The sequence below is a fragment of the Hypanus sabinus genome, chromosome 19 (genome assembly GCF_030144855.1).
Source record: "Hypanus sabinus isolate sHypSab1 chromosome 19, sHypSab1.hap1, whole genome shotgun sequence".
NCBI classification, from domain to species: domain Eukaryota; kingdom Metazoa; phylum Chordata; class Chondrichthyes; order Myliobatiformes; family Dasyatidae; genus Hypanus; species Hypanus sabinus.
In genome coordinates, this window is record NC_082724.1 from 23,542,795 (window position 1) to 23,568,167 (window position 25,373).

The 25,373-nt window shown below is 40.0% G+C and overlaps 1 protein-coding gene across 3 annotated transcripts in view; it reads right to left on the reverse strand.

Annotated features, from left to right (window-relative positions):
- Positions 1-25,373, reverse strand: part of arhgef3 (Rho guanine nucleotide exchange factor (GEF) 3) — a 251,673-nt gene that overhangs the window by 99,324 nt on the left and 126,976 nt on the right. For all 3 annotated transcript variants that reach the window (XM_059944170.1, XM_059944169.1, XM_059944172.1), the window contains one exon: positions 22,318-22,380. In XM_059944170.1, the coding sequence (XP_059800153.1) occupies positions 22,318-22,380 (63 nt within the window). The remainder of the gene's footprint in view (positions 1-22,317; positions 22,381-25,373) is intronic.

Below are 25,373 nucleotides of genomic sequence, written 5' to 3' on the forward strand. Positions count from 1 at the left end.
TGTGGCAGTTTTTATTTCACCAGCCAGATGTTTCAGAACTAGATGTTAGAAATGGTGCATGTGGGGGCAGAAGGGATGGAGGGGGGAGGGGTGAAATCAACATTGTGACTGCTACTCATTATCACATGCAAATAATGCTTTCATTACAATGCTTTCCATTATGACCTTTATGGTCTGAATCCTGCTATCTCGCTAATATATAACTAATGCTGGGACTAGAAGAGCCCCATGCCAAAATTTGTAAATAGATCCTTTGGAAACCTGCTGAGTTATAGCAGCTTGTATTTAAACCATTGCATAAGTGACTTGAAATGGACAAGCAGATTTATATTAAAAGAGAAATTATTGAGAACACTTGTCAAAAAGTAAAAGTGGAAATTTTCCTACCTCAGAATTCATAGAACAGTTCAGTACAGTACAGGCCCTTTGGCCCACAATGTTGTGTCAAACCATTAACCTACTTCAAGGTCAATCTGACCACTTGCTCCCACATTGCCCTGCATTTTTTTCTCTTGTACATTTATTTCATTTTGGTACCTACAATGATTGAGGCACGACTACGCAGGCAGATGGACGTCAGTGACCTAGACTGGTGGGAAGAATTTAAAAGGAGAGCATTTTTTTCTTCAGCGGTTTGATCGAGGCACGACTGCGCAGGCGCGCGGATGTCCGTAAATTAGACCGGTGGGAAGAATTTAAAAAGAAGACAGCTTTATAAGGTGTTTGTAGATGGGTCATATTCTGCATGGAGGTTGGTGACCAGTTGTGTGCCTCAGGGATCTGTTCTGGGACCCCTTCTCTTCATGATTTTTTTAAATGACCTGGATGAGGAAGTGGAGGGATGGGTTAGTAAATTTGCTGTTGACACAAAGGTTGGGGGTGTTGTGGTTAGTGTGCAGGGCTGTCAAAAGGTTACAGTGGGCATCTATACTTTTGAGAAGAGGCAAATGGAGTTCAACCCAGGTAAGTGTGAGGTGGTGCATTTTGATAGGTCAAATATGATGGCAGAGTATAGTATTAATGGTAAGACTCTTGGCAGTGTGGAGGATCAGAGGGATCTTGAGGTCCAAGTCCATATGACACTCAAAGCTGCTGCGCAGGTCGACTCTGTGGTTAAGAAGGTGCATTGGCCTTCATCAACCGTGGGATTGAGTTCAAGAGCCGAGAGGTAATGTTACAGCTATATAGGATCCTGGTCAGAAATGGCTGACATGAAAGGGCACAGTTTTAAGGTGCTTGGAAGTAGGTACAGAGGAGATGTCAGGGGTAAAGTTGGGATTTTTTTTTTTTTTTTTTTTTTTACACAGAGAGTGATGAGTGTGTGGAATGGCCTGCCGGCAATGGTGGTGGAGGTGGATACAATAGGGTCTTTTAAGAGACTCAGATAAGTACATGGAGCTTAGAAAGATAGAGGGCTATGGGTTACTCTAGGTAATTTCTAAATAAGTACATGTTCGGCACAGCATTGTGGGCTGAAGGGGTTGTATTGTGCTGTAGGTTTTCTGTGTTTTTATAATGTTCCATTCTTCTCTACAGTCACTCAGCTTTTACTGAAGTTGGGTTAGAAAAAGAAAAATTGGGGTGTTTTCTCTATACTGGGAATACACAGCAGATCAGGCAGCATGTGGAGAGAGAAACTAATTAGCATACCATGTCAGATAAAAGAAAATTACTTTTATTCTTTCTACCAAAGCTTTCTACCTTTGGAGTATTTCCAGCATTTTCCATTTTAATCCCAGATTTCTAATATCTAGAGTAGGTTACTGGTGTGTTTCACAGGAACCTGCTTTGGGACAATAATGCCAGAAGGGGTGAGGTGAGGGCCTCCGTCGGTCAGAGTTGACCATGGATGTTGAATCCTAGTTGTCTAGATATGCAGATCTGGGTGGTACAACATGGAGAGCAAGCTGCTGTCCGTGTAGCAGGCTTCCCCTCTCCACACAGCTGATGAACGCAAAGGAACGGCAGAGACTGATACAGTTTGGCACCAGCAGCATCGCAGGATTTGCCAGTCAGCATTGAACCGAAGATAGGACTGCCTTAAGGTCTCCGGCTCTGGATTTTTCCCTCAGGGTTTACTCCCGAGGCCTTCCCCATGAGTGGGTATAGCCGCAAGGCAGCGGAGGTTTGAGATCAGATTTCCTTCTCCTAGATGAGCTGCCAACCGCAGCTGATGAGCCCCGTCTGCCCAAAGCGACTGGTCTTAAGGCCCCAGCAACTCATCAGTAGAGACAGGAGACGTAGGGCAGGGGATCATTATATTCTAACCTGGCCAGCAGGAAAACGAAGAAACTGCCTATTTACACGTTACAAAATTTTCAATTACAGATGCAAGTCAGAGGAGGTTGGGGTAGAAATTGGGAGTGGGGAAGGTGAAGGTAAATAGGAGTTTGAAAGACAGTGTAAGCTGTGACCAGTCTAAACCAGACAGTCACATTCTGAACAAGGTAGACTGAAATTATGGTCGCTGGAATGCATGCAACAGTGGAGTGGCTGATGACACCAGGTGGCAAGAAATTGCACATTTGGAGTACATACACTACTTCAGACAATGTGCTTTGTCTTCCAAGCACAGATTTTTTTTTGATGAGATGTAATTTTCCTCTCATTTTGGATACAATAGGCCTTTTCAGAGCCTCTTAGATAGGTACATGGAGCTCACAAAAATAGAGGGGGATGTGGTAGTGAAATTCTAGGCAGTCTCTAGAGTAGGTTATATGGTCAGCACAACATTGTGGGCTGAAGGGCCTGTAATGTGCTGTAAATTTCTATGTTCTATGTTCTATGAAATTAGAGTACTCTGCTGAAATCAGAAATAGCCCAAAATTTGGATAAATGTGGAGAAAGGCACATTGAGACAAGAAAATATGAGCAGAGGAAACGTGCAATGTTACAAACAAGATAATCTGCAGATGCTGGAAATCCAAATCAACACACTCAAAGCTCAGCAGATCAGGCAGCATCTATGGAAAAGAGTAAACAGTTGACTTTTCGGAATGGGACCCCTCATTAGGCTGTTTAGTGTTGGAAATATTCCAACGGTTAAGGAGCATTCGTAGAACATACAAAATTAGTTTTCTTTTATCTAATTTGATATGTTAATTAGTTTCTCTCTCCACATATGCTGCCTGATTTTCTGTGTATTCCCATTATAGAGAAAACACCACAATTTTTTTCTAAGCCAAGCAATTTCTATTGATTACCATCTATTCTTCTATATATATTAATAATAAAATAGACTGAAATAATTACTTTTGAAATGATGCATATAGTTTTTACTGAGTGCTCCAGCTAGGTAGAGTTTTTTTTTTATTCACTTTTGACTGATAGTCTAAAAGGATTTTTGGGACTGGTTGACCTTAGCCTGAAATCAATTTGTAGTATGAAACAGTAATACTGGATCAGTAATATTAACGCTGTTCACTTTTAGGCTTTTAGTAGCCTTCTGCATATACTGAATAGTCTCTATTTACAATAATATTAATAAATAAATACAATCACAAGAATAAAACCTTACTGATGTAAACAGATAAAGTAATCAATCTACCTGAATTAAGTCTGGCATCACTAGGTAACTGATATAGAATCGATCTGATATAGAATCATACAGGCTCTTTGCCCTAATTGGTCCGTACTGAATGTGTTGCCCAGCAAGCTGGTCCCATCTACCTGCACTTGGCCCGTAACCTTCTAAACCTTCATGTACTTACATAGATAGCTTTTAAATGTTGGTTATGTGCCCACCTCAATAACTAATTCTGGCAGTGCATTCCAAATTGAATCACAAATGAAGTTGTTGTCCTGATACCCCTTTTTAAAATCACTCACCTCTGATCCTTTTTGGTGTTAAAAAGCACAGTGCCACAGGAAATTTTGGGGTGATTGGTGTCCCTTTGAAATAACCTGATAAAATTGCTTTCAGACAATGGGAACTTTAAGCTTGCCACTGAAGTCTGCTGGAAATCCATTTAAAGAGGTGGTGTCCAACACGTACTCCTGGGGTCAATTCTGTCCCCAGAATATAGGCAAATCTGTCTGAGAAGCACCTAAACTTTTCACTCATCGTTCACCTCATGTCAACATTGTGTGCTGGGTGGTTTTGTTTCTTAACATTTCTTCCTTACTGTTGAATCACTAGTCACACCAAAAAGTCCTTTCAGATGCATGTAGGTTAAGGGAAACTGGATTGAAATTGGATAGTTGAAACACAAGAGCAACATTTTGCAGATTATTGATTGTGAAAAATCTCAAATTCTCTTGCTAATATTTTAATCCCCATGCAAAAAAAATTACATCGAAATAAATCAACAATATGAAAATGAAAATGAGAATTTGAGATTTCATGTCTGCCTAAGGCTTTTCAGTAGTCTTTGTAACTGTACGGCTACGACTACAGGATCACCAATTACTCTAGTCTCCAGAGGAGCTATAATAGTTAGGGTATACTGTAGCCTCGTGATTGATGGCGGAAAATCTCAGATCCCTGTGTTAAGGAGGAAATTACACAATTCCTGTCTGAATGAATCTTCTGTTTTTGATACAACAAGTCTGTTTCAGCACTAATTTGTGGGAGCAACATTAGTGCTGAACAATGTTTTTTTAAGAAAGAGCTCAGAATGGAGAATTGTAAGTACTATGTATAGAATTATACAATGACACTGCCTGACATTGTTTAGAAAAAAAACATGAATTTGCAAACACCTAAATGCACTTGTAGAATGATAACGTAACCAGTGTAACACCATCTAAAATTTCCTTTAATTCATCACTAATCTCAGTGTTCTCTCATACACACACCCCACACAGTACGAATTATTTCACATCAGGGAGGGAGTACAGGAACCTGAAGACCCACACTCGACGTTTTAGGAACAGCTTCTTTTCCTCTGCCATTAAATTTCTAAACAGTCAATGAACCAAGCCATGAACACTACCTCACTATTTTTGGATTCCTATATTGCACTACATATTTTATTTAATTATATATATTTATTTATTTTTAATGAAATAGGTAGTGCAAAACGAGAGCCAAAAATAGCGAGATAGTATTCAAGGGTCGGTTAACTGTTGGTTCAGAAATCTGAGGTACATATAAATACTTATTATTGTAATTTATAGTATTTATGTACTGCTGCCACTAAACAACAAAGTTCACCACATACGCCAATGATATTAAATCTGATTCTGATTTTTGTGGCTAGTAGCAAAGCAATCTCAATGAACTAGCAATCTATAATGTGGATCTTCCCTTTACTGATGTTGTTTGCTGTCAGGGCTGGGGTTCAGCAATACTGATGTGTCAAGCCCATTGGGCAGCTGAATCACATTGAATAATTACCTCAGACAGCAAAATCATAAAATAACACAACATTTTAAATATTTTACAGACTCATAAATATCGGAACATCAAGGTAGTTGAACTATCATAAAGTTGAAAAGAGAAATCTGTAAAATTCAATGCACTTTAACATATTTACACAGGGACTACAGTCCACATGTAATTTTTTTTAAGGACCCACGAGCTTGCTAAATTGAAAATTTAGCAGTTGTTTATGGCTCATACAAAATAGTGAAACATTTTCATGATACTTTATGTGAAAGTAGCTTACAGATGCCAGAATGTCTTGTTGAACTATTGTGCCCCTTGATTACGATACGGAACCTGCGAAAAACTACCCACCCTAGTTTGGGGAATTACTTCTCATTTTAAGGCAGTTCCTCCCGTTCAAGGATGACTTGCTTCTACGCCAGCTTTTGTGTCCCTTATGTGGGTAATGAGGCCAAGTGCAGACTCCACCACAGATCAAACAAAAGGTAGCTGACTGCATGGGTGGTTTTGAGGTGGTGTGCTCCTTCTGTCAATTATGCCAGGTTTTGTGGGCTACCAATTAATGGCCTCAATACTCTCCAAACCAGATAATGATTCCTCAGAATCAGCGGAGATGTTTTGCTTTTTTCCTTTGAACACATTTGTGAATTTTCTTTCCTCTGTCTGCCTGCTAATTGCCTACCACACACAGCTGGGAATAAAATGTCAATTTTGGGAGCCAGGTTTTGGAAAAGCAAAAAATGTGACTTGCCAGAACAAGAGCAACTAGGATCTCAGGCTGGGAACGTGGGTCTGGGAGAGAACACAGATACTGCTTTATTTATCACCCCAGTGAATTTAGGGGATTTTGCAGTGAAAGTGTAAAGTGTGTCGGTGGTAATTACTTTAGTTACGTAAATTACCTGCTGTAAGGAGTCAGACTTTCAAAAGAAAACGGAGCACAGTGATCACTGTTGCCCACTAGCTGCTGAGCCTTTTTTTTGCCAGGTCTTGGATGTGGATCTTCAAAAAATAGTTCTTTTTCATTCACCATATTTAAGGTGGTTTTCTGTTTTCCTTTTGGATCATGCCTGCTGTAACATGGAGATTTTTGATTTGCATTGGTGAGAATACATGAAGGAATGACCTCTTTAGTAAATTTTTGCAGGTATTTCCTTTTCCAAAGGTAAAAGGACAATCTATTAGCATTTCCATGAATATTTCTCCTCTTGAATTTGATCTTGTAATTGCGTCCTCCAAGAAACAGAGCCCATCTCTGCATTTGTGCTGCTGCTGTGAGTGGAACACTCTTCTGTGGATTGAAAATGGACACTAGGGGCTGATGATCAGTAATGAAGTTAAACTCTCTCCCATACGGGTACTAGCTGAAATGTTTTGGAACCCAAACCAGACTCAAGGCCCCTCTGTCAATCTGTGCTTAATTTCCTTCCATCGCTCATAACATGTGACATGACTGCACCTAGACCATAAAGCGAGACCTTACAGGCAAGCTTCACCGGACGATACAGATCATAATGTGTGAGTACAGTGTCTGACGTCACCACTTCCTTTGCCTGTCGGAAAGCCCCCTCACACTGCTTCGTCCATTGCAGTCTCTTCCCAATCCGTAGTAATGAGTTCAAGGAGTGGAGCACAGGAGCCATGTTTGGCAGCTATCTTGACAAATCCTAAAATCCTGAGGAGGACGGCAAATGTGGCCTCGCAGTATCCACCACTGCTTGAGTTTTCTCAGCACACTTGTGAAAAACTAGTGCATCAATGGTGTGCCCACAGTAAGTGATGCTTGGTTTAAAGAACTCACACTTGGTGCATCATGCTCTGAGCCCATAATCTTCTAATCTTTTTAACACCTTCTTGAGATTTTGGAGATGTTCCTTGTCATCCTCACTATAACACTGACGTCATCCAGTTAACACCGAGTACCTGGGCAGCTTGCAGCACCTGGTCCATAGCTTTCTGCCAGAGTGCCGATGCAGATGCTACTCCAAAAATAAACCTTTTCCAGCAATAAAACTCCTTGTGAGAAACACTCCGGACTCTTCTTAACCTCCACCTTCAGGTCGGCCTCAGCTAAGTCAATTTTGCCAAAGCATTTCCTTGCAGACATGTTTAGGCAGAGTGTTTTGATCCATTTCCAGTACTGTGTTGATGATTACCTTAAGGTCACCACAGATCCCACCCTTCTTGGCTACTGGGACCACTGTCATTGCTCATGGGCTCCACTCAACCTCAGAAAGAATCCCTTCAGCCTCCATGTGATCCAGCTCACTGGCTACTTTATCACGGCTGGTAAAAGGAACCAACAGACTTTGTAAAACATAGGTGTGGCATTTTCATTTAGAATTATTTTGCCCTTGATATGTTTGAATTTTCCAATGCCATCCCTGAAAACTCTTCTGGCATCATCCAGTACTTTGCTTAATTTGCTTTCAGTTGACACTATTGCTGGAGATGCGGCATGCAAATGGTGGATGGATCTCCAATTAAGTTGTAGTTGTCCAGCTAATCATTCTTGTTTCTACCTCATGCAAGCCCAGTGTGCCTTGTTGGTTGTTGTATTTCACTGTTACGAATGTCATTCCCACAGGAGTTAACTTTTCTTAGTTGGATATCTACAGGCTTCAGTTCAGTATTTTTGAAATGTCGTTCAAACTCATTTTGTGAAACGTTCAATTTATTGAAGCAATGCACTTTTTAAACTTTGCCCCTTTTCTGCCTTTTTTTAAAAATATAAACTCAACATCTTTATCCCCTTCTGAGGAAAAATGTGAGGCACTTCGACAGGTAGATAGTCATCTCAAGTTCATTTTAAAATTTCCTTATCATCACTGATATTTTGCAACTCCAAAATCTAATTGAAAGAAAAACAAAGGAGCCAGAAAATGTTTTGCCTACTTAGTTTTTCTTTAGTGAGGTGCTCACATATGACATGGTGGCATAATGATGTATCCCATTCACATACTTCTTATGTATAACCCATAATGAATTATGTAAACACAGAATGCTTAATCAAACAAAATATTAGCAATGTCACTCAAATATTGCTGAAATATTAAATGCACTCCATATTTCATCATCGATATTCGCCTGTCTTGAGAGGTAGCTCCCAAGATACGAGAAGCAGCTCACATTTTTCAGGATCCTCATGAACCCTATTACAGAAGGTACTGTGCGCTCAGTCTTATGGACGTTGAGTGTAAGGCTCCTCTCAAATGTTATAACCATATAACAATCACAGCACGGAAACAGGCCATCTTGGCCCTCCTAGTCCGTGCCAAACCCTTAATCTCACCTAGTCCCACCTACCCGCACTCAGCCCATAACCCTCCACTCCTTTCCTGTCCATGTACCTATCCAATTTTACCTTAAATGACACAACTGAACTGGCCTCTACTACTTCTACAGGAAGCTCATTCCACACAGCTATCACTCTTTGAGTAAAGAAATACCCCCTCGTGTTTCCCTTAAACTTCTGCCCCCTAACTCTCAAATCATTCCTCTAGTTTGAATCTCCCCTACTCTCAATGGAAACAGCCTGTTCACGTCAACTCTATCTATCCCTCTCAAATTTTAAATACCTCAATCAAATCCCCCCTCAACCTTCTACGCTCCAATGAATAGAGACCTAACTTGTTCAACCTTTCTCTGTAACTTAATTGCTGAAACCCAGGTAACATCCTAGTAAATCGTCTCTGCACTCTCTCTAATTTATTGATATCTTTCCTATAATTCGGTGACCAGAACTGCACACAATATTCCAAATTTGGCCTTACCAATGCTTTGTACAACTTTAGCATTACATCCCAACTTCTGTATTCAATGCTTTGATTTATAAAGGCCAGCGTTCCAAAAGCCCTCTTCACCACCCTATCTACATGAGACTCCACTTTCAGGGAACTATGCACAGTTATTCCTAGATCTCTCTGTTCCTCTGCATTCCTCAATGCCCTACCATTTACTCTGTATGTTCTATTTGGATTATTCCTGCCAAAATGTAGAACCTCACACTTCTCAGCATTAAACTCCATCTGCCAATGTTCAGCCCATTCTCCTAACCGGCATAAATCTCCCTGCAAGCTTTGAAAATCCACCTCATTATCCACAACACCTCCTACCTTAGTATCATCGGCATACTTACTAATCCAATTTACCACCCCACCATCCAGATCATTTATGTATATTACAAACAACATTGGGCCCAAAACAGATCCCTGAGGCACCCCACTAGTCACCGGCCTCCATCCCGATAAACAATTATCCACCACTACTCTCTGGCATCTCCCATCTAGCCACTGTTGAATCCATTTTATTACTCCAGCATTAATACCTAACGACTGAACCTTCTTAACCAACCTTCCATGTGGAACTTTGTCAAAGGCTTTGCTGAAGTCCATATAGACTACATCCACTGCCTTACCCTCGTCAACATTCCTCGTAACTTCTTCAAAAAATTCAATAAGGTTTGTCAAACATGACCTTCCACGCACAAATCCATGCTGGCTACTTCTAATCAGATCCCGTCTATCCAAATAATTATAAATACTATCTCTAAGAATACTTTCCATTAATTTACCCACCACTGATGTCAAACTGACAGGTCTATAATTGCTAGGCTTCCTTCTAGAACCCTTTTTAAACAATGGAACCACATGAGCAATACGCCAATCCTCCGGCACAATCCCCGTTTCTAATGACATATTAAAGATCTCCGTCAGAGCTCCTGCTATTTCTACACAAACTTCCCTCAAGGTCCTGGGGAATATCATTATGATCAACAATATCTTTGAGCTTGGTCAAAGACAAACCTCACCCATAAACTGCAGTTAGACTACTCAGGTTCAGGTGATCTGGTTTCTGGAATAGAATCACTGTAGCTTGAACAGGTTCTGATTTCCTTTGGTGCATAAATAAAACAGAAATTAATTTCTGAGGAAAACCAAATTTGAGAAGCGAACCTGCTTTTGTCCCATATGGCCATGGGTCTAAATTATGAGACACTGCCAGGCCTATTGAGTGCTTTCAGCATTTTCTGTTTTTATAATTCTTTGTCAGAACACTATTGGCACAAATAAATAAGAATTTATTTATTCTTACATTAAGTTAGAACTTTGTATAAGAGCATGAATGTGTAATTTACATTTGGCTTCACATACTGTGAAAGGAAATTAACCTGATCAAAGGAAACAAAGCAAAAGAACAAAGTTGAGTTTTATTATTAATTTCCCTTATAAAATACGAGCTCTATGTAGAAGAAGGTAATAAAGGGTTTCTAGGAATTGTCATTTCTGCCATGCCAAGTGAGCTAAGTGCTCTACGAGCCAGAATACTTAAGAACAATCAGATGAAATGAATAGTGTGACATAGTTGCAGATTTGTTTCAGACAAGGAAACAAATGATGTTACTTCAGACACATATTCAAATACTTTCTCACTGCTGCTCCTCAATTCAGCAAAAGTAATAACTCAAGCTGTCTTTCTGCTCAGGTTCTGGGATTACTGGGGCTAGATACAGTACACACTGCAGCCTCAGTTGGTAAGGGGAGTGGATGTTTGTTTGATGCATTATTTGAGTAAAGGCCAAGTGTTCCTGGAGTGACGCTCCCTCCGGTCTTTCTCCTTGTGCCATGCCTTTGAGGAGCCAGGAGGTGAGATACTCACCATGCAATATATAGTTCCCTCTCCTCACCTAATCCAACCTTGTTAGCTGGCTAGTCCAGTTAAGTACATTTTTGGTTACTGGTGATGCCCAGAGGAATTGATGATGACATCTTTGACCTGATGATGCAATCAGATTGGTTAAGGGTTATTGCTAATGGTTATTGTCTGTCGTACAGAATTCAAATATTAGTGACACTGTTGTCCAGACCACAATATTGTTCATGTCTTGCAGAATTATACATGGATAACTTTGGTTTAGAATGAAACAACACATAACAAATCATCAGTAAAATGCCCTACTTCTGATCTTATAATGAAGGTCATTGTTGAAACAGTCAATGATCATCTAGGGACGGATAACAAGAAAACTGTTTCTGCACTGCTTCTCCACATCCATGGAGCCTAGAGGACATCTACACTCATTAAGATTCTTCTGATACTGAGGAGGCAGAGAAATTTTTGAAAATTACCGAAGTTATCAAGTGACAGGAATTGCAGATGAATAAATTGCATGGGAAATGAGATGCAGTATTGCTAAAGGCACATTTTGAGGACAAGATAAAATGAGTAATTTGATCCACTGCTACAACCAGTTTCATATTTAGAGGTTTTCTCAACTTTTTGGATGGCTCCATTAATGGAACAAGGTCTGCTCTTCTGCATCTTCCTGAGCTTTTCCTGAAGTAGCTTTTGAAATGGTGTGAAAATGCAAGCAAGGGGCAACAGATGCTCACTTTTAATAACGCCAACTCATGCAGGGACACACAAGTGTATCCTGTTCTGTAATTCCTTCTCGACATTGTGTTAATTGGATTTTGACAGCCCACAGCACATGGTCAAAATATGGCTAATCACATTCTGAGTGGCAATGGTATTCCTCCCACTTTGTTGATGGCATATGGGTACATTCTGATGAATGGGAACCGATCTGAAGCATCAGCTTTGTTTCTCATTACATATGCTGCAAAACATTGAGATTTTATTTAACACTTTGTATCTTAGATTTCTGTGATTTATTATTTTGATCCATGTATTGCGACAGATTCAAAAATGTACTTATAGCTATTTTCTTGTTGCTCAGGGTGACGGTGATTGGAGTTTTAAAGGAGTTAAGAGAGACAGAAGGAGAGAGGGCGCTCAGTAAATCAATTTTGAATGCCGTAAATCAGCCTGTAACAAAAGACTCAGAGCCTGGTAATTAATCAGTAAGTTAGAGAAATATTAAATTTTCTGAAATTAATTAAAACCAGAAGACCAAAAAAAATTGTGGGTACATGTGCGGCACTGAACCAACAGATGATGCAGAGTGTAGGATGATGTGACTGTATTTGTTACAGGTCTGTTGTCTCCACTACAAACACAAGAGACAGTTGAAAAGGCTGCTAGAAGCAGAACAGCCCTTCCAACAATCCTCTGAATTAGAATGCTATCTCCATCCAAAGACAGATTGCTGGAACTCAAAGCAGGCTTCAGTTAAGAACATCGTTATGCAACTTTTTTGCATTTGGGCCACATGGAGGAAAGCGTGCAACATCTTGTCGAGTCTGCCGTCTCGAATCAACGTGTGGCTGACTAAGAAGCAAGGAACTGGATGGAAAAATTGTAAAATTTAATATTCAAAGGATTTGAGCCAAGGTCCCATGTTAAAAAGTTCATGATGAATTTCAAAAGATACATGTTCAAAACAGAGTGAGCCTGCGTGTGAAGGAATGCGAAGGCAGGCACCATCACTGATGGCTCAAACTAAAACCAGCAGCATCTGCTGTTTGAGCAAAACTCACAATTTAGAATCCCTTACTGATGTCACTGGTCCTCCTATGGCAGATGAATGGTATCATTATTGAAGTACTGTGGTGTGAATGTGGTTGTGGTAATGGAGATTAAATGAACAGATAACATTTAACTTTGATCTTTCAGAATTAAAATTCAGTTAGCCCTTTTCCTTACTTGGCAAAAGGTCCACTGAGGAGGAGATAGAGATCAGATGTTTTTCCTTCACAGTGTATTATCAAGATCTGGAATGAATTGTCTGAAAGGATGAAGGAAGCAGACTGAAATGTAATTTTCTGAAGGGATTTAGACATATTCTTGAAAATTCAAAAAAATGTTAAAGCCATAAGACAAAGGAGCAGAATTCTCAGCCTATCAGTTCTATTCTGTCATTCAATCCTGGCTGATTATTTTCCCTCTCAACCTCATTCTCCAGCCATCTCCCCATAACCTTTGGCACCCTTGCTAATCAAGAACCTATCAACCTCTGCTTTAAATATGCCCAAAGCCATGGTCTCCAGAACTGTCTGTAGCAATAAATTCCACAGATTCACCACCGTCTGGCAAAAGAAACTACTCATCCCTGTTCAAAAGCGACGTCCTTCTACTCTGAGGCTGTGCTCGCTGCTTCTAGAATCTCCAACTATTGGAAACATTCTCTCCACGTCCGCTCTATCTATGCATTTCAATAGTCAGTAGGCTTCAACAAGATTCCCCGCCCCCACCGCTTGCATTCTTCTAAACTTCAGCAGTACAGGTTCATCCATATGCAAACCCATGGACAGGAACGCACAGTCAGCATTTTGGGCATAAACCTTCATCAGGATTGGAAAGGACAAGCACGGGCCCAGATTTTTCTTGCCCTTTCCTTTCCAGTCTTTATGAAGGGTCTTGGCCTGAAACATCAATTGTTTATTCCTCTCCATAAATGTTATCTGACCTGCTGAGTTTCCAGCATTTTGGGTGTGTCACTCTGGTTTTCTTGTGTTTAATCATCTATTAACCCTTTCATTCCTCAACATCATTCTTGTAAACCGCTTGTGGACCCTCTCCAATGCCAGCACATCCTTTCTTAGAAATGAGGCCCAAAATTGTCCACAATACTCTAAATACAGTCGGACCAATACCTTTTAAAGTCTTAGCATTACATCCTTGCCTTTATATTCTAGTCCTTTGAAAATGAATGCTAACATTGCATTTGTCTTCCTTACTGCTTGCAAATTCATCTTTAGGGAATCCTGCACGAGGATTCCCAGGTCCCTTTGCTCCTCTGGTTTTTGAATTTGCTCCCGGTTTAGAAAATAGTCTATGCCTTTAGTCCTTTAACCAAAGTGCATGACTATACACTCCCCTACATTGTAAATTGTTGACTTATCTACAAGAAGCACCTAGAAGACGAATTCATTGTCATTTAACTGTAGAGATGTACACCGCCAAATGAGACAATGTTCCTCTGGACCAAGTACATATAACTCACACACAGAGCAAATAAAGTGATATTACCGCAAATAAATTAACAAATAATAAGGTGCACTTATGACAGAAGTTAATAAGTAAACAGTATAACTGTACTGGTGCTTCATTCATGGAGAGACTTGGGTGGTGGTAATGAGTTCAAGAGTCTTACGGCTTGGTGGAAGAAGCCGTTTCCCATCCTAACAATTCTTGTCTTTATGCTACGGTACCGCCTGCCTGATGGTAGGAGGTCAAATAGAACAGTGGACTGTTCAATAGAGATGTTGAAGATATCCATTAAGATCTCTGTTAACTAGACTGCACAGTCCCTCAGCACCTGACCAGGTATGTTACCAGGCACCTGTAATAAGGTGTACAAGAATGTTATCACCTTCAATACCCTCTCTTGCCACTGCTGAGTAAAAGTACTTGAATACCCTCACTACAAGGACGGCAGTAGCTGAAGGTGCCTTAGCCCATTCCTTTCATGGACAGTGAAGTGTTGGCAACAGTACTTACAATCATAAAAAGAAAGATAATTCTTTCAAACTGCAACTTATATGGAAAGTTGCAATAAATTTGACAAAGGTATTTTGTGGAACGCTGCATTGGGTGTGCTATCTAGAAAGAAAAGCTTTTATGCTGCTCTAACCTTGGCTGCTATTCCATGGCCTGAGGCTGGATAGACGCAAATGTTTACGAACTTCTGAGAAGGCCACTAAGGTTTTTGTAATTGCCTTATTTTGGTCTACCTGCCCTGTAAATCTGTCAGAGAGTTGGTCAAATGCATCCTTAGATCAACTAGGGAAAAAAAAACAAGTGGAGCTAGAAGTGAACCTTTCTGCCACTCTATAATAAAATAACTCTGTGGAGCCTTTGCAATAATATATCTGCTCTTCCCTGATTACATTTTCTGACCATTAGCAAGAATGAGAAATTCAAAATGATTTATCTCATGTCTCTCCAGTGTTGAATGAACATTTCCATGCCACAAAGTCATTGATGAGTACAAACCGTTGCAGGAACTCCACCACCAGTTCAGGGTTTTCTCTGAAAGAAATTTCTTAAAATCTGCTCTCTGATTTTGTTATGATATAGAAGGAAAATTATTCAGTCCACCAAGTCTATGCCATCTCTGAGGTATCTCCTCAGTCTCATTTGCCCATCAATTTCCCTGTATTCTCTGTCACAAATCCATGAACCCTGCCCATTTCTCCTGCCAGAGGGTGGTCAGTCTGTGGAATTCCTTGTCACCGGCAACTGTGGAGGGCAAGTCTTTATGTATATTTAAGGCAGAGGTTGATAGATTCTTGATTGGTCAGGACATGAAAGGATATGGAGAGAAGACAGGAGGTTGAGGCTGAGAGGGTTCCTTAAGATCTTAAATATTTTAAAGCATTTCCATCATAGCCAATAAAATACATTCTAAAAACATAGTGTGTTACAAAGGTACATTTATGGACATCCTCCAAAAAGGAACAAAAATGGGCTCGATCATTACAATGAAACTCTTATGTAATTTGACCCCAAATGAGTATAGACAGATCACACCCACATAAAATCAAAGAAACCTTTGCTATTCAAATATAGGTCACCATTGTGCAAGAACTGAGAGGTGAGTAGGAAGTGGGTCTTCTGAAAGCCAATTTTTCCCCTTAGTTTAGTGGTCTGCTGCTTTAAAGTAAAGGAAACATTTCACCCACATCTTGGGAAATCCCCACTTGAAAAGTTGTAACCATCACACTCACATTGACACACCAGTTAAATAATCTTCTTTTAGATATTAGCCGAACAAATCTGTAGGATATTAAATCCATGAATGTTAAGGGACAAGAGAAAATTACCATACCAAGTACTATTTGTACAATAGCATTTTTATTTTACATTAGAAAGTATCAGCTATACTAAATAATATTATAAATACCTATTTTTAAGAGTTCTGAAAATCTACATAAGATCAACCATCATTATATACCAGTAACATCCAGCCAGACAATGAAACGGCAACACAAGACATGGTCCAGCTTTTCTTGACACATGGGTACAATAACGAGACCCGAGCAATAGTCATATTAAGTAAGGTGTTTCAGCTGAGCTGCTACATACTGTAGAATGTCATCTTCATGCATTGTACTTAACAAATCAAAATGTGTTTAGAACTTACCCAATCTTAATAATTTAAGATTAAACTGTGTACATATATCAAATGGCAACCTATATTTAACTTTCCTGAAAGAAGTAATATTTGGGAAGATTTGCCAAGTCCAAATAAGAGACACATAGCATGTAAAGCCCCCTTTTACTTTTGCCTCTCTTTGCCCTCTGCCAGTCAGCCAACCTTCTACCCATTCTAGTATGCTTTCTGTAATACCATGAGTTCTTACCTTGTTAAGCAGCTTTATGTGCGGCACCTTGTATACATCTTTCTGAAAATCCAACTAAGCAACATCCACTGATTCTCCTTTGTCTCTCCTGCCTGTTATTTCCTCAAAGGATCCCAACAGACATGTCAGGCGAGATTCCCCCTTGGCCTATTTTATCCTGTGCCCCCAAGTACCCCAAAACTTCATCCTTAATAATGGACTCCAACATCTTCCCAACCACTGAAGTCAGGGTAACTGGACTAAAAGAAGGGGAGGGAGACAGAAGAAAGGAAATTAAAGGGTGGAGTGATATTTGCAGTTTTCCAGTTCTCCAGAACCATTCCAGAATCTATTGATTCTTGAAGGATCATTACTAATTCCTCTACAATATCTTCAGCTACTTCTTTCAGAACTCTGGGGTGTAGTCTATCGGGTCAGGTGACTTGTGTCTCTTCAGACCTTTTAGCTTTCCTCTTAGTAATAGCAACTACACTCACTTCTGCCCCCGGCACTCTCAAATTTCTGGTATATCACTAATGTCTTCCACAGTGAAGACTGATGCAAAGTACTTATTAAGTTTGTCTGCCATTTCTTTCTGCCCTGTTACTACCTCTCCAGTAGTGCAATTAGCGCCAAATCTTCACTGTTGACTGGCTGGACTGGCAGATAGCCGAAGTTCTGAGTGGCTTGTGCTACTAAAAAGGCAGCCTGTACTGGATGCTCGACCCATGAGGGCAGCCATAGCAAAAAGAACAATTTTTTTGGTGTATTGTAAATGAATCTAGTAATACTACACAATTAGTCATATTGCTTTCTGTAAACTAATGAAAATTTAACCTATTACAGGAAAGCCAATGTATTGGACTAGCATTCGGGACAATCCAGTAATTAAGCAGAATTTGAGCAGAATGATGGGAGGGCACTCACACAACTGAGCATTACAAAAGTTCAGACAAAACGCTTTAATGTGGCATTCCAAAATGGCGGCAGCAGCAGCTTCAAGTCAGCATTGGCATTCATTTGTATCAGGTTGTTACTGCTCTGCAAATGTTTTAGCAAATTATGCTCTATGCAGGCCCTGTCGGAGCACACGTCCAGGACACCATGTTGGAAACATGGATGCCTCCACAGCAAATAAAGGGCAAGAATTTCACAGACAATGTTATTCAGATTTTCAGAACACTAGAGCTCCACACCTCCCCACATATAGATTCTTTCACGTAGTAAGCTTTTAAATATGGTTCAATTGTTCAAAGGGCCAAATATTATTCACAGGTTCAAATACTTCAACATAAATCACTTCAGCAGTTCTGTTTTCATCAAAACCATTACTTGGAAAGTGTTACGAATGGAAATTGAGAAGGTATCAATGTAAGTTGATGCCGATCAACATATATACTGTGAGGTACTTTTATTTTAGAAGTTTTCTGTAAAAGCAGTGTGTCTTGTTAGAATGAGCGTTTTGACTTCAGCCAAAGATAAGGAGCCACGCTATCCAACTTGGGAATGTGGTGTCAGCCAGTCGGGGTTGTTTTGATACGTGTCATAACTTTCTGCCCAATGGAACATTTGAGAGGGCTGGACGGGATGAGATTTCTGAAGTACAGTGGTCTGGTTTGGAAGCTTTTGGCGGGAGCTGCGCAGAGGGGCACAATGGAAGATGCAGAATGCTGCCCAGGGGAGAGATCCCATTGTAAGAAGTGCTTTGTGTAGATGAATGGTTCCAAGGAGGAAGTGCCAATACTCCTGAGTTAGCCAGTTCATTTGAGATGGTCTTTCACACAGAACGTAGGTTCAGCATGTGAGCACAGCGATACACCAGACTACTTCAGAAATGAGCTCCAATGTTTATGTGCACATTGGACTGGGTTTACTGCAATGGGCCCTTTTACGTTTCTTTTCTTTTCCTGTTAATTGTTTGATAAAGTTGAAAAATTTGTAAGTATACTCTGTTCATAATTTATGCTGGTATATGACCTGTTATTTCTTGGCGAGTCAGGTGGCTGTGACCAGAGTTAGTCAATGAGCCAAATATATACACTGTCTATATAAAATCGATTTCACAACAGAGTTATAGGGCATATTATTACTCCCTGATAACCATAACACGCAGATTCTTCAGCATTGTCCAGGCTCTACATAGCACGAACATTCAAGACTCACTTTCATGAGATAGGAAACAGTTAGCTCCAGTGCAGAGTGTATTTCAAAGAACTTGTTAATCATGGCCCTGTTCTTAACTCCATCCCAGAGCAAACTGTTCAGTTCAGTCCTGCCAGGAACACAAATTAATAGGAATTGATAAGGCTGCAGAGCATCCAAAAACAACAGCCTTTGAAGCAGAGGGTATTCACTACTGAAGTTCTAATTGATGGGCAGTAACTTGAGACACAAGTTCATCTCATCTCTCACATCTGGGAAGAGAAGGGTAGCATCAGAATGCAAAGATGTCATACATGAAGAAGGGGACAAAATCCATTGGCAGTAACAACAGAGGAGTCTCTCCCAGTCTCTTCACAAAAAAGAACCGTTGCAATGGTCCTTCTATGATTTGTGGAGAAAGAATTTCTTCACAAATCTCAGAGCAAATTCTGTTTATCCAGAGGCACATTGGACATGATTGACACTATTTTTTTAGCTCAGAGAAATGCAGGGAGCACCGTCAACAACAATCCATATTTGTTCTTGATCTTCTTAAGTGTTTGTGTCCTTTCTTGATTTGATGGAACACAGAAATTCATTTCCATCACTTGATTCCATGATGGCATGCATGAAGCGATTTAAACCAATTTAACATTTCATGAGGTTAAGGCAAGATGCACACTGCACATGCCAGTACAGATCGGTGTCAGACAACGCCGTGGCTTTGCTCCAACACTTCTTCAGTCTTGCTTACTGGAACGCAATGCCTTATCTCCAAAAGGCTGCTATTACAGTGCAGCTAATCTATCAGGCAAATTGTAAACTGTTGAACTATGTCACCTCCATCACAGAATAAAGGTTACTTCAATGACAGCTGCATTGCCCAGTCAATGCTCAGAGGTTCAACTTTAAGTAATTGTCGACTCATTCCCTGAAGAATAGACCTGGCATTTAATGCCTACAAGGAAATAAAAAGCTCCTAGTAACCTGTCCCCACTGCCAAAGACTTCTGCATTCAACAGGTGCTCACTAAGAGATCCTGGATAATGTGCATTCTCCCCATCCCTTGGGAGCAACCTCTGGAGGCTGACAGTGGGGTGATTACATTCACCACTGCCTTCAACTATCTCAATAAGTGTGCACTTGAGAATCATGCCCTCAAACTTAGCACTAAGCTCAGGGTCAACTGGGCAGCAGAGATTCCTGCTTCCCATATGATTTGGAGAGTGGTCGGCTCTCCACTCTCATTAATGATCTGGATGATAGGGTGGTAAATTGGATTAGTAAGTATGCAGACGATACTAAGATAGGTGGCGTTGTGGATGATGAAGTAGGTTTTCAAAGCTTGCAGAGAGATTTTGGGCCAGTTAGAAGAGTGGGCTGAAAGATGGCAGATGGAGTTTAATGCTGATAAGTGTGAGGTGCTACATTTTGGTAGGACTTAACAAAATAGGACATACATGGTAAATGGTAGGGCATTGAGGAATGCAGTAGAACAAAGTGATCTAGGAATAATGGTGCATAGTTCCCTGAAGGTGGAATCTCATGTGGATAGGGTGGTGAAGAAAGCTTTTGGTATGCTGGCCTTTATAAATCAGAGATTGAGTATAGGAGTTGGGATGTAATGTTAATATTGTACAAGGCATTGGTGAGACCAAATTTGGAGTATTGTGTACAATTCTGTTCACTGAATTATAGGAAAGATGTCAACAAAATAGAGAGAGTACAGAGGAGATTTACTAGAATGTTACCTGGGTTTCAGCACCTAAGTTACAGGGAAAGGTTGAACAAGTTAGGTCTTTATTCTTTGGAGCGTAGAAGGTTGGGGGGGACTTGATAGAGGTATTTAAAATTATGAGGGGGGATAGATAGAGTTGACGTGGATAAGCTTTTTCTAATGAGAGTAGGGGAGATTCAAACAAGAGGACATGAGTTGAGAGTTAAGGGGCAAAAGTTTAGGGGTAACACGAGGGGGAACTTCTTTACTCAGAGAGTAGTAGCTGTGTGGAACAAGCTTCCAGTAGAAGTGGTAGAGGCAGGTTCGATATTGTCATTAAAAAAAAAATTGGATAGGTATATGGACAGGAAAGGAATGGAGGGTTATGGGCTGACTGCAGGTCAGCGGGACTAGATGAGAGTAGGTGTTTGGCACGGACTAGAAGGGCCGAGATGGCCTGTTTCCATGCTGTAATTGTTATATGGTTTATATGGCTTACTGTAGGGACCTCAAAGCACCAGAGAACAATCATTCCACCTGTATCTGAAAAATCCTTGAAATTCAATGTCAGGATAAGCAAAGCAATGTTAACATCCTGACCAAGCTATTCATGGAGTTTCTTTTAAGCTCTTTGGGAAAAATTAATCCCTTCCCCATATCTGTCCAAAAGCAAAAGGATAATTATGGCTGCATAAACTTCTGGTCTTTCTGCTGGGAACATGTGGAAGCCTGGCAAAACTGGCAAAAGTGCACTACATCCCATTGCATACATCCACCTGTCCAAGTGTGTATTCCCTGCTTCATCCGTACCAGAGCCGGTATTGTAGCACAGTGGTCAGTGTAACACCGTTACACCACCAGCAGCAAGGTCAGGATTCCATCTCCACCGCCGTCTGTAAGGAATTTGCACGATCTCCTCGTGACCACATCAGTTTCCACTGGGTGCTCCGGTTTGTTCCACGTTTGAAAAACCTGTGGTTAGTGAGTTGTGGGCATGCAAAGTTGGTGCCGGAAGCATGGTGAGACCCACCCAGCATACTTCTCACTGGTCTGATGATACGATGCGGATGACGCATTTCATGGTACGTTTTGATGTACGTATGATAAATAGAGCAAATCTTTAATCACCTGTGGCAGACTCTGCAGATCCAACATATGCCTCATTGAGACTCTAAAATGTAATCCCAAGGGACTGCCTGAGAAGAAACATTACGGTTTACTTGATTCTACAAAAATGAATTGTTGCTCCATAGTCTCAACATATTCTAACTTACTATCAAAGGATGCATCCAGCATCATGCAAACGTTTTGCTACAAGTGCAGCTTGGCTTTCCTTTCAAAGACATGTTTACCCATCTGCAGTAAATGTTGCCCTGGTTGCTAAGAATGAAGAATCTAGGTCAAACTGTCTGCGTTATGTTGAAGTCTTGTCTCTAGAACCACTTCCTATTCAGCACATTTCCTGAAAATTCACACTTTGTTCCCCCAGTCATAGTAAAACTGCAGCTCAGAAGGTGCAAGAATGAAAAACGCCTCAAAACACAAAGAAAATTCCAAGTAGAATAATTTGTGCAAGGAAATGATAAAACAACATATAAACTACCAATTGAGAAAGTGGCCCCATTCAAAAAGGGAATCAATTAACTCACTTGTGATAACTTTCGAATAATAAAGTCCTCATCATTGTTTATTAGTAACTGATCTCCATGTACCACGAACAATTTTTAAACAAGATGCAATAACAAGTCTTGAGAAGACTTGTTACAACATTGCCCAATGTGAAGTCAACAGACTCGAAATATATTCACACATTTTTGCTATTCGTTCCCATTAAAATCTAAAGAGAGTTGGATAACTATATAAAAAATTAAAATACTGCTTACGTTTCCATCGAGGCTACACAAGCTCAGAGAATCTTCATCTCTTTTTCTCTGCTTCCGTTTCTTCTACAACAAAAAGAATGAATGATGTCAGACATGTTAGAAATGGAAAGTATAATGAACTGTAACAAAAACAATGTGCTGGAAAAAGAGACAACTTTCATCTTTCAGGTTACTAAACTTTTTAGATTTTATACAGCATCTTTTCTGGCCCCGGACCACTCGAAGGTTTTTCCAGAGTCAGTGATATTCCTTTAAAGTGTAATCACAGATGGTGCACAGAAAAATGCTAAAGTTTATTTTCCATACAGCAATGTGGCATAAACATGAATGATCAGAAAATGCAGAATGATAAAATGTTACCAGAGAGAGAATTTACATACATCTGACATGGAAGAAGGCTGCTCCCCATATACTCTTCTGGTCCCACACTAAGCAGGCATTAAATTACTTGCTCCAGCTTCCAGATTGGGGATTGAATGCACAATCTTGGGATACCACAAAGTTTTATTCTTCTACAGCAAATGCCTACAAAAGTGATACCACTGAAGGGTACCTGCGTTATCTCTCAAACACTGTACCAAAGATGTCCTGAATTCATTATGTACAGTAGTATATTCCATTACACCAGCATTATTGCATTTAAACTATCTCCTTTTCCATACAAAGAGAAGGTAATGTATTCCCATTTCAGGCCTAGTGTTCAAATAATGGAAATACTAACCCGAATGCAAAATAGTATAATACTTAATATACTTGTAAAATTCCTCTAGCTGCTTTTTCATTGACCAGAGGCAAGTGTTGGGCAGTTCTTCTCACTGCTTCACAACATTTACTTGGATCTGCATCAAACTGAGGCTGAGGATGTGGCCTGCTCCAGGCTTCGTGTCTGTGGGCTCACTTTTGTTCTGAATGCTATTTGCCGACTTATATTGTCGGCATGATTTGTTTTTCTCTCTCTCTGTGCATTAGATGTTTGACTGTCTTTTTTTAAAATGGGTTCTATTGGGTTTCTTTGTTTTGTGGCTGCCTGTAAGGAGACGAATCTCAGGTTGTATACAGTGTACATACTTCGATAATAAATGTACTTTGAACCTGATTCAAATAAACAAACATCAGAAGCAGGAAACATTAGAAAAAAAATGTAAGAATTGATTCCAGAAAGCAAAATCATGCAAAAAGTTAGTTAATGAGGTTACAGAAATAGTCAAGATTTATGCAATAAATATCATATATCACTATGTATGTATCAATCACTATATCAAATACCACCATACCCACATTTTCCTCATAGTCCTGAATATTTTGAGTTATCAAAAATCTCTCAGATTTAAAATTAACTGAACAGTTTTAACTGGTCTTCTGAAAGGAGACTCTAAGAGTCTGTAAAAACTTGCAAGGATGTGTTGAGTACATTGTTTTTGCTGTATATTTTATATAATTCTATGTAAATTGATTAAACAAAATAGGTTGTTCTCTCTTGATAAATGTGTGTATCTGAATAATGCATAGCATAATTGCCACTATTCTCTTCTCATAGAATATTTGAGGCAATTTTCAAAAAATTGGGTTGAGTGGGTTCTCTGATCTTACAATTTACTTGTAAAAGCTTCATCACTATACAAGGAGACATTTTTGGTGTGCTGTTAATTGTGCTGCATCCTCCAAATGCTTGGCTATACATGTTAATCATCTGATTTTCATTTCAGAAACTCATTTGTGACATGGGGAGGAAATCTCACCGCTGATTGGTTGGGTGGTGAATTTTACCCACATTGACTCACAAACCGGATCGAGGTCTATGTGTTTGCTCGCGGAAGACCTCACTTCTGGGAATTCCGTGCATTCACTGGCGCCATGACTCTCACCGAGGCCCAGTCGAATTTTTGTCCCTCTCGATCTTCGAGGGTAGACACTAAGGAGAGTTGGTCATGCCGCTTTACAGCCAGTTGCTGTTCATGCATCCTTGTGGATAGTTTTCACCCAGTTTGGTCAATGTAGTATTTCTGAATTTCATCTCTGTTAATACACGCAGCATGTTTTCCTTTTCAGTGTTAAAGTCCATTTGATACATTAGAGCAAAATATTGTTGAGATACAATAGTTAATATTTCTCAAACTTTCTAGAGAATATTCTAAATGTCACAGTAAATATACACTGGGGAAACATTTCTTTGTGCATCAAAGTACATTTTATTTTGGAATCCTGGCAACTGTCCATCAATATAAAGCTGGGGAATAATAACCAGCTTAACATTCTAAACTAAGTGCAATGATGTTACTGCTATGGTTCAGATATTATCACAGGAACACAACAACACTGGAAGATAAGTTGCTCTATGGTGAACATTGTGACTGCAAAGCAGACCAGAGGCTGGGGTATTCTATGACAAGTTATTCATTCTCTAAGCAATTCAATTATTCCACTTCTTTTAAGTCAAAGGAAATATTTTCCACATATTGAGATGAGAGCAACTACAACAACACAAGAAGCAAAACAGCCTTTGGAACATGGAATCCTGCAAAGTTCAAAGTAACTTTATAATCAAAGAAAACCTCTGTCACCATATACACCCCTAAGATTCATTTTCCTGTGGAGACATCCAATAAATCCTATTACTGTAATAGAATCAATGGAAGACAGCAGTCAACAGGGAGGACAACAATGATGGACCGAGCCATATCTACTACTTTTCATAGGATTTTCTGTTCAAGGGCATTGGTATTTCAATACAAGGCTGTGACGCAGCCAGTCAATATACTCTTCACCACACATTTATAGAAGTTTGTCAATGTTTTAGATGTCATATCAAATCTTCTCAAAAAATTGTAAGGAAGTAGAGGTGCTGCCATTCTTTCTTCGTGATTGCACTTATGTGCTGGGCCCATGACAGGTCCTCTGAAATGATAATGTTCAGCAGCTTAAAAGTTGCTGACCCTCTCCACCTCCGATTCCCCTGATGAAGGCTGGCTCATAGACCTCCAGTTTCCTGCTGCTGAAGTCAAAAATTAGCTCCTTGGTCTTGCTGACATTGACTGCGAGGTTGTTGCTGCAACGTG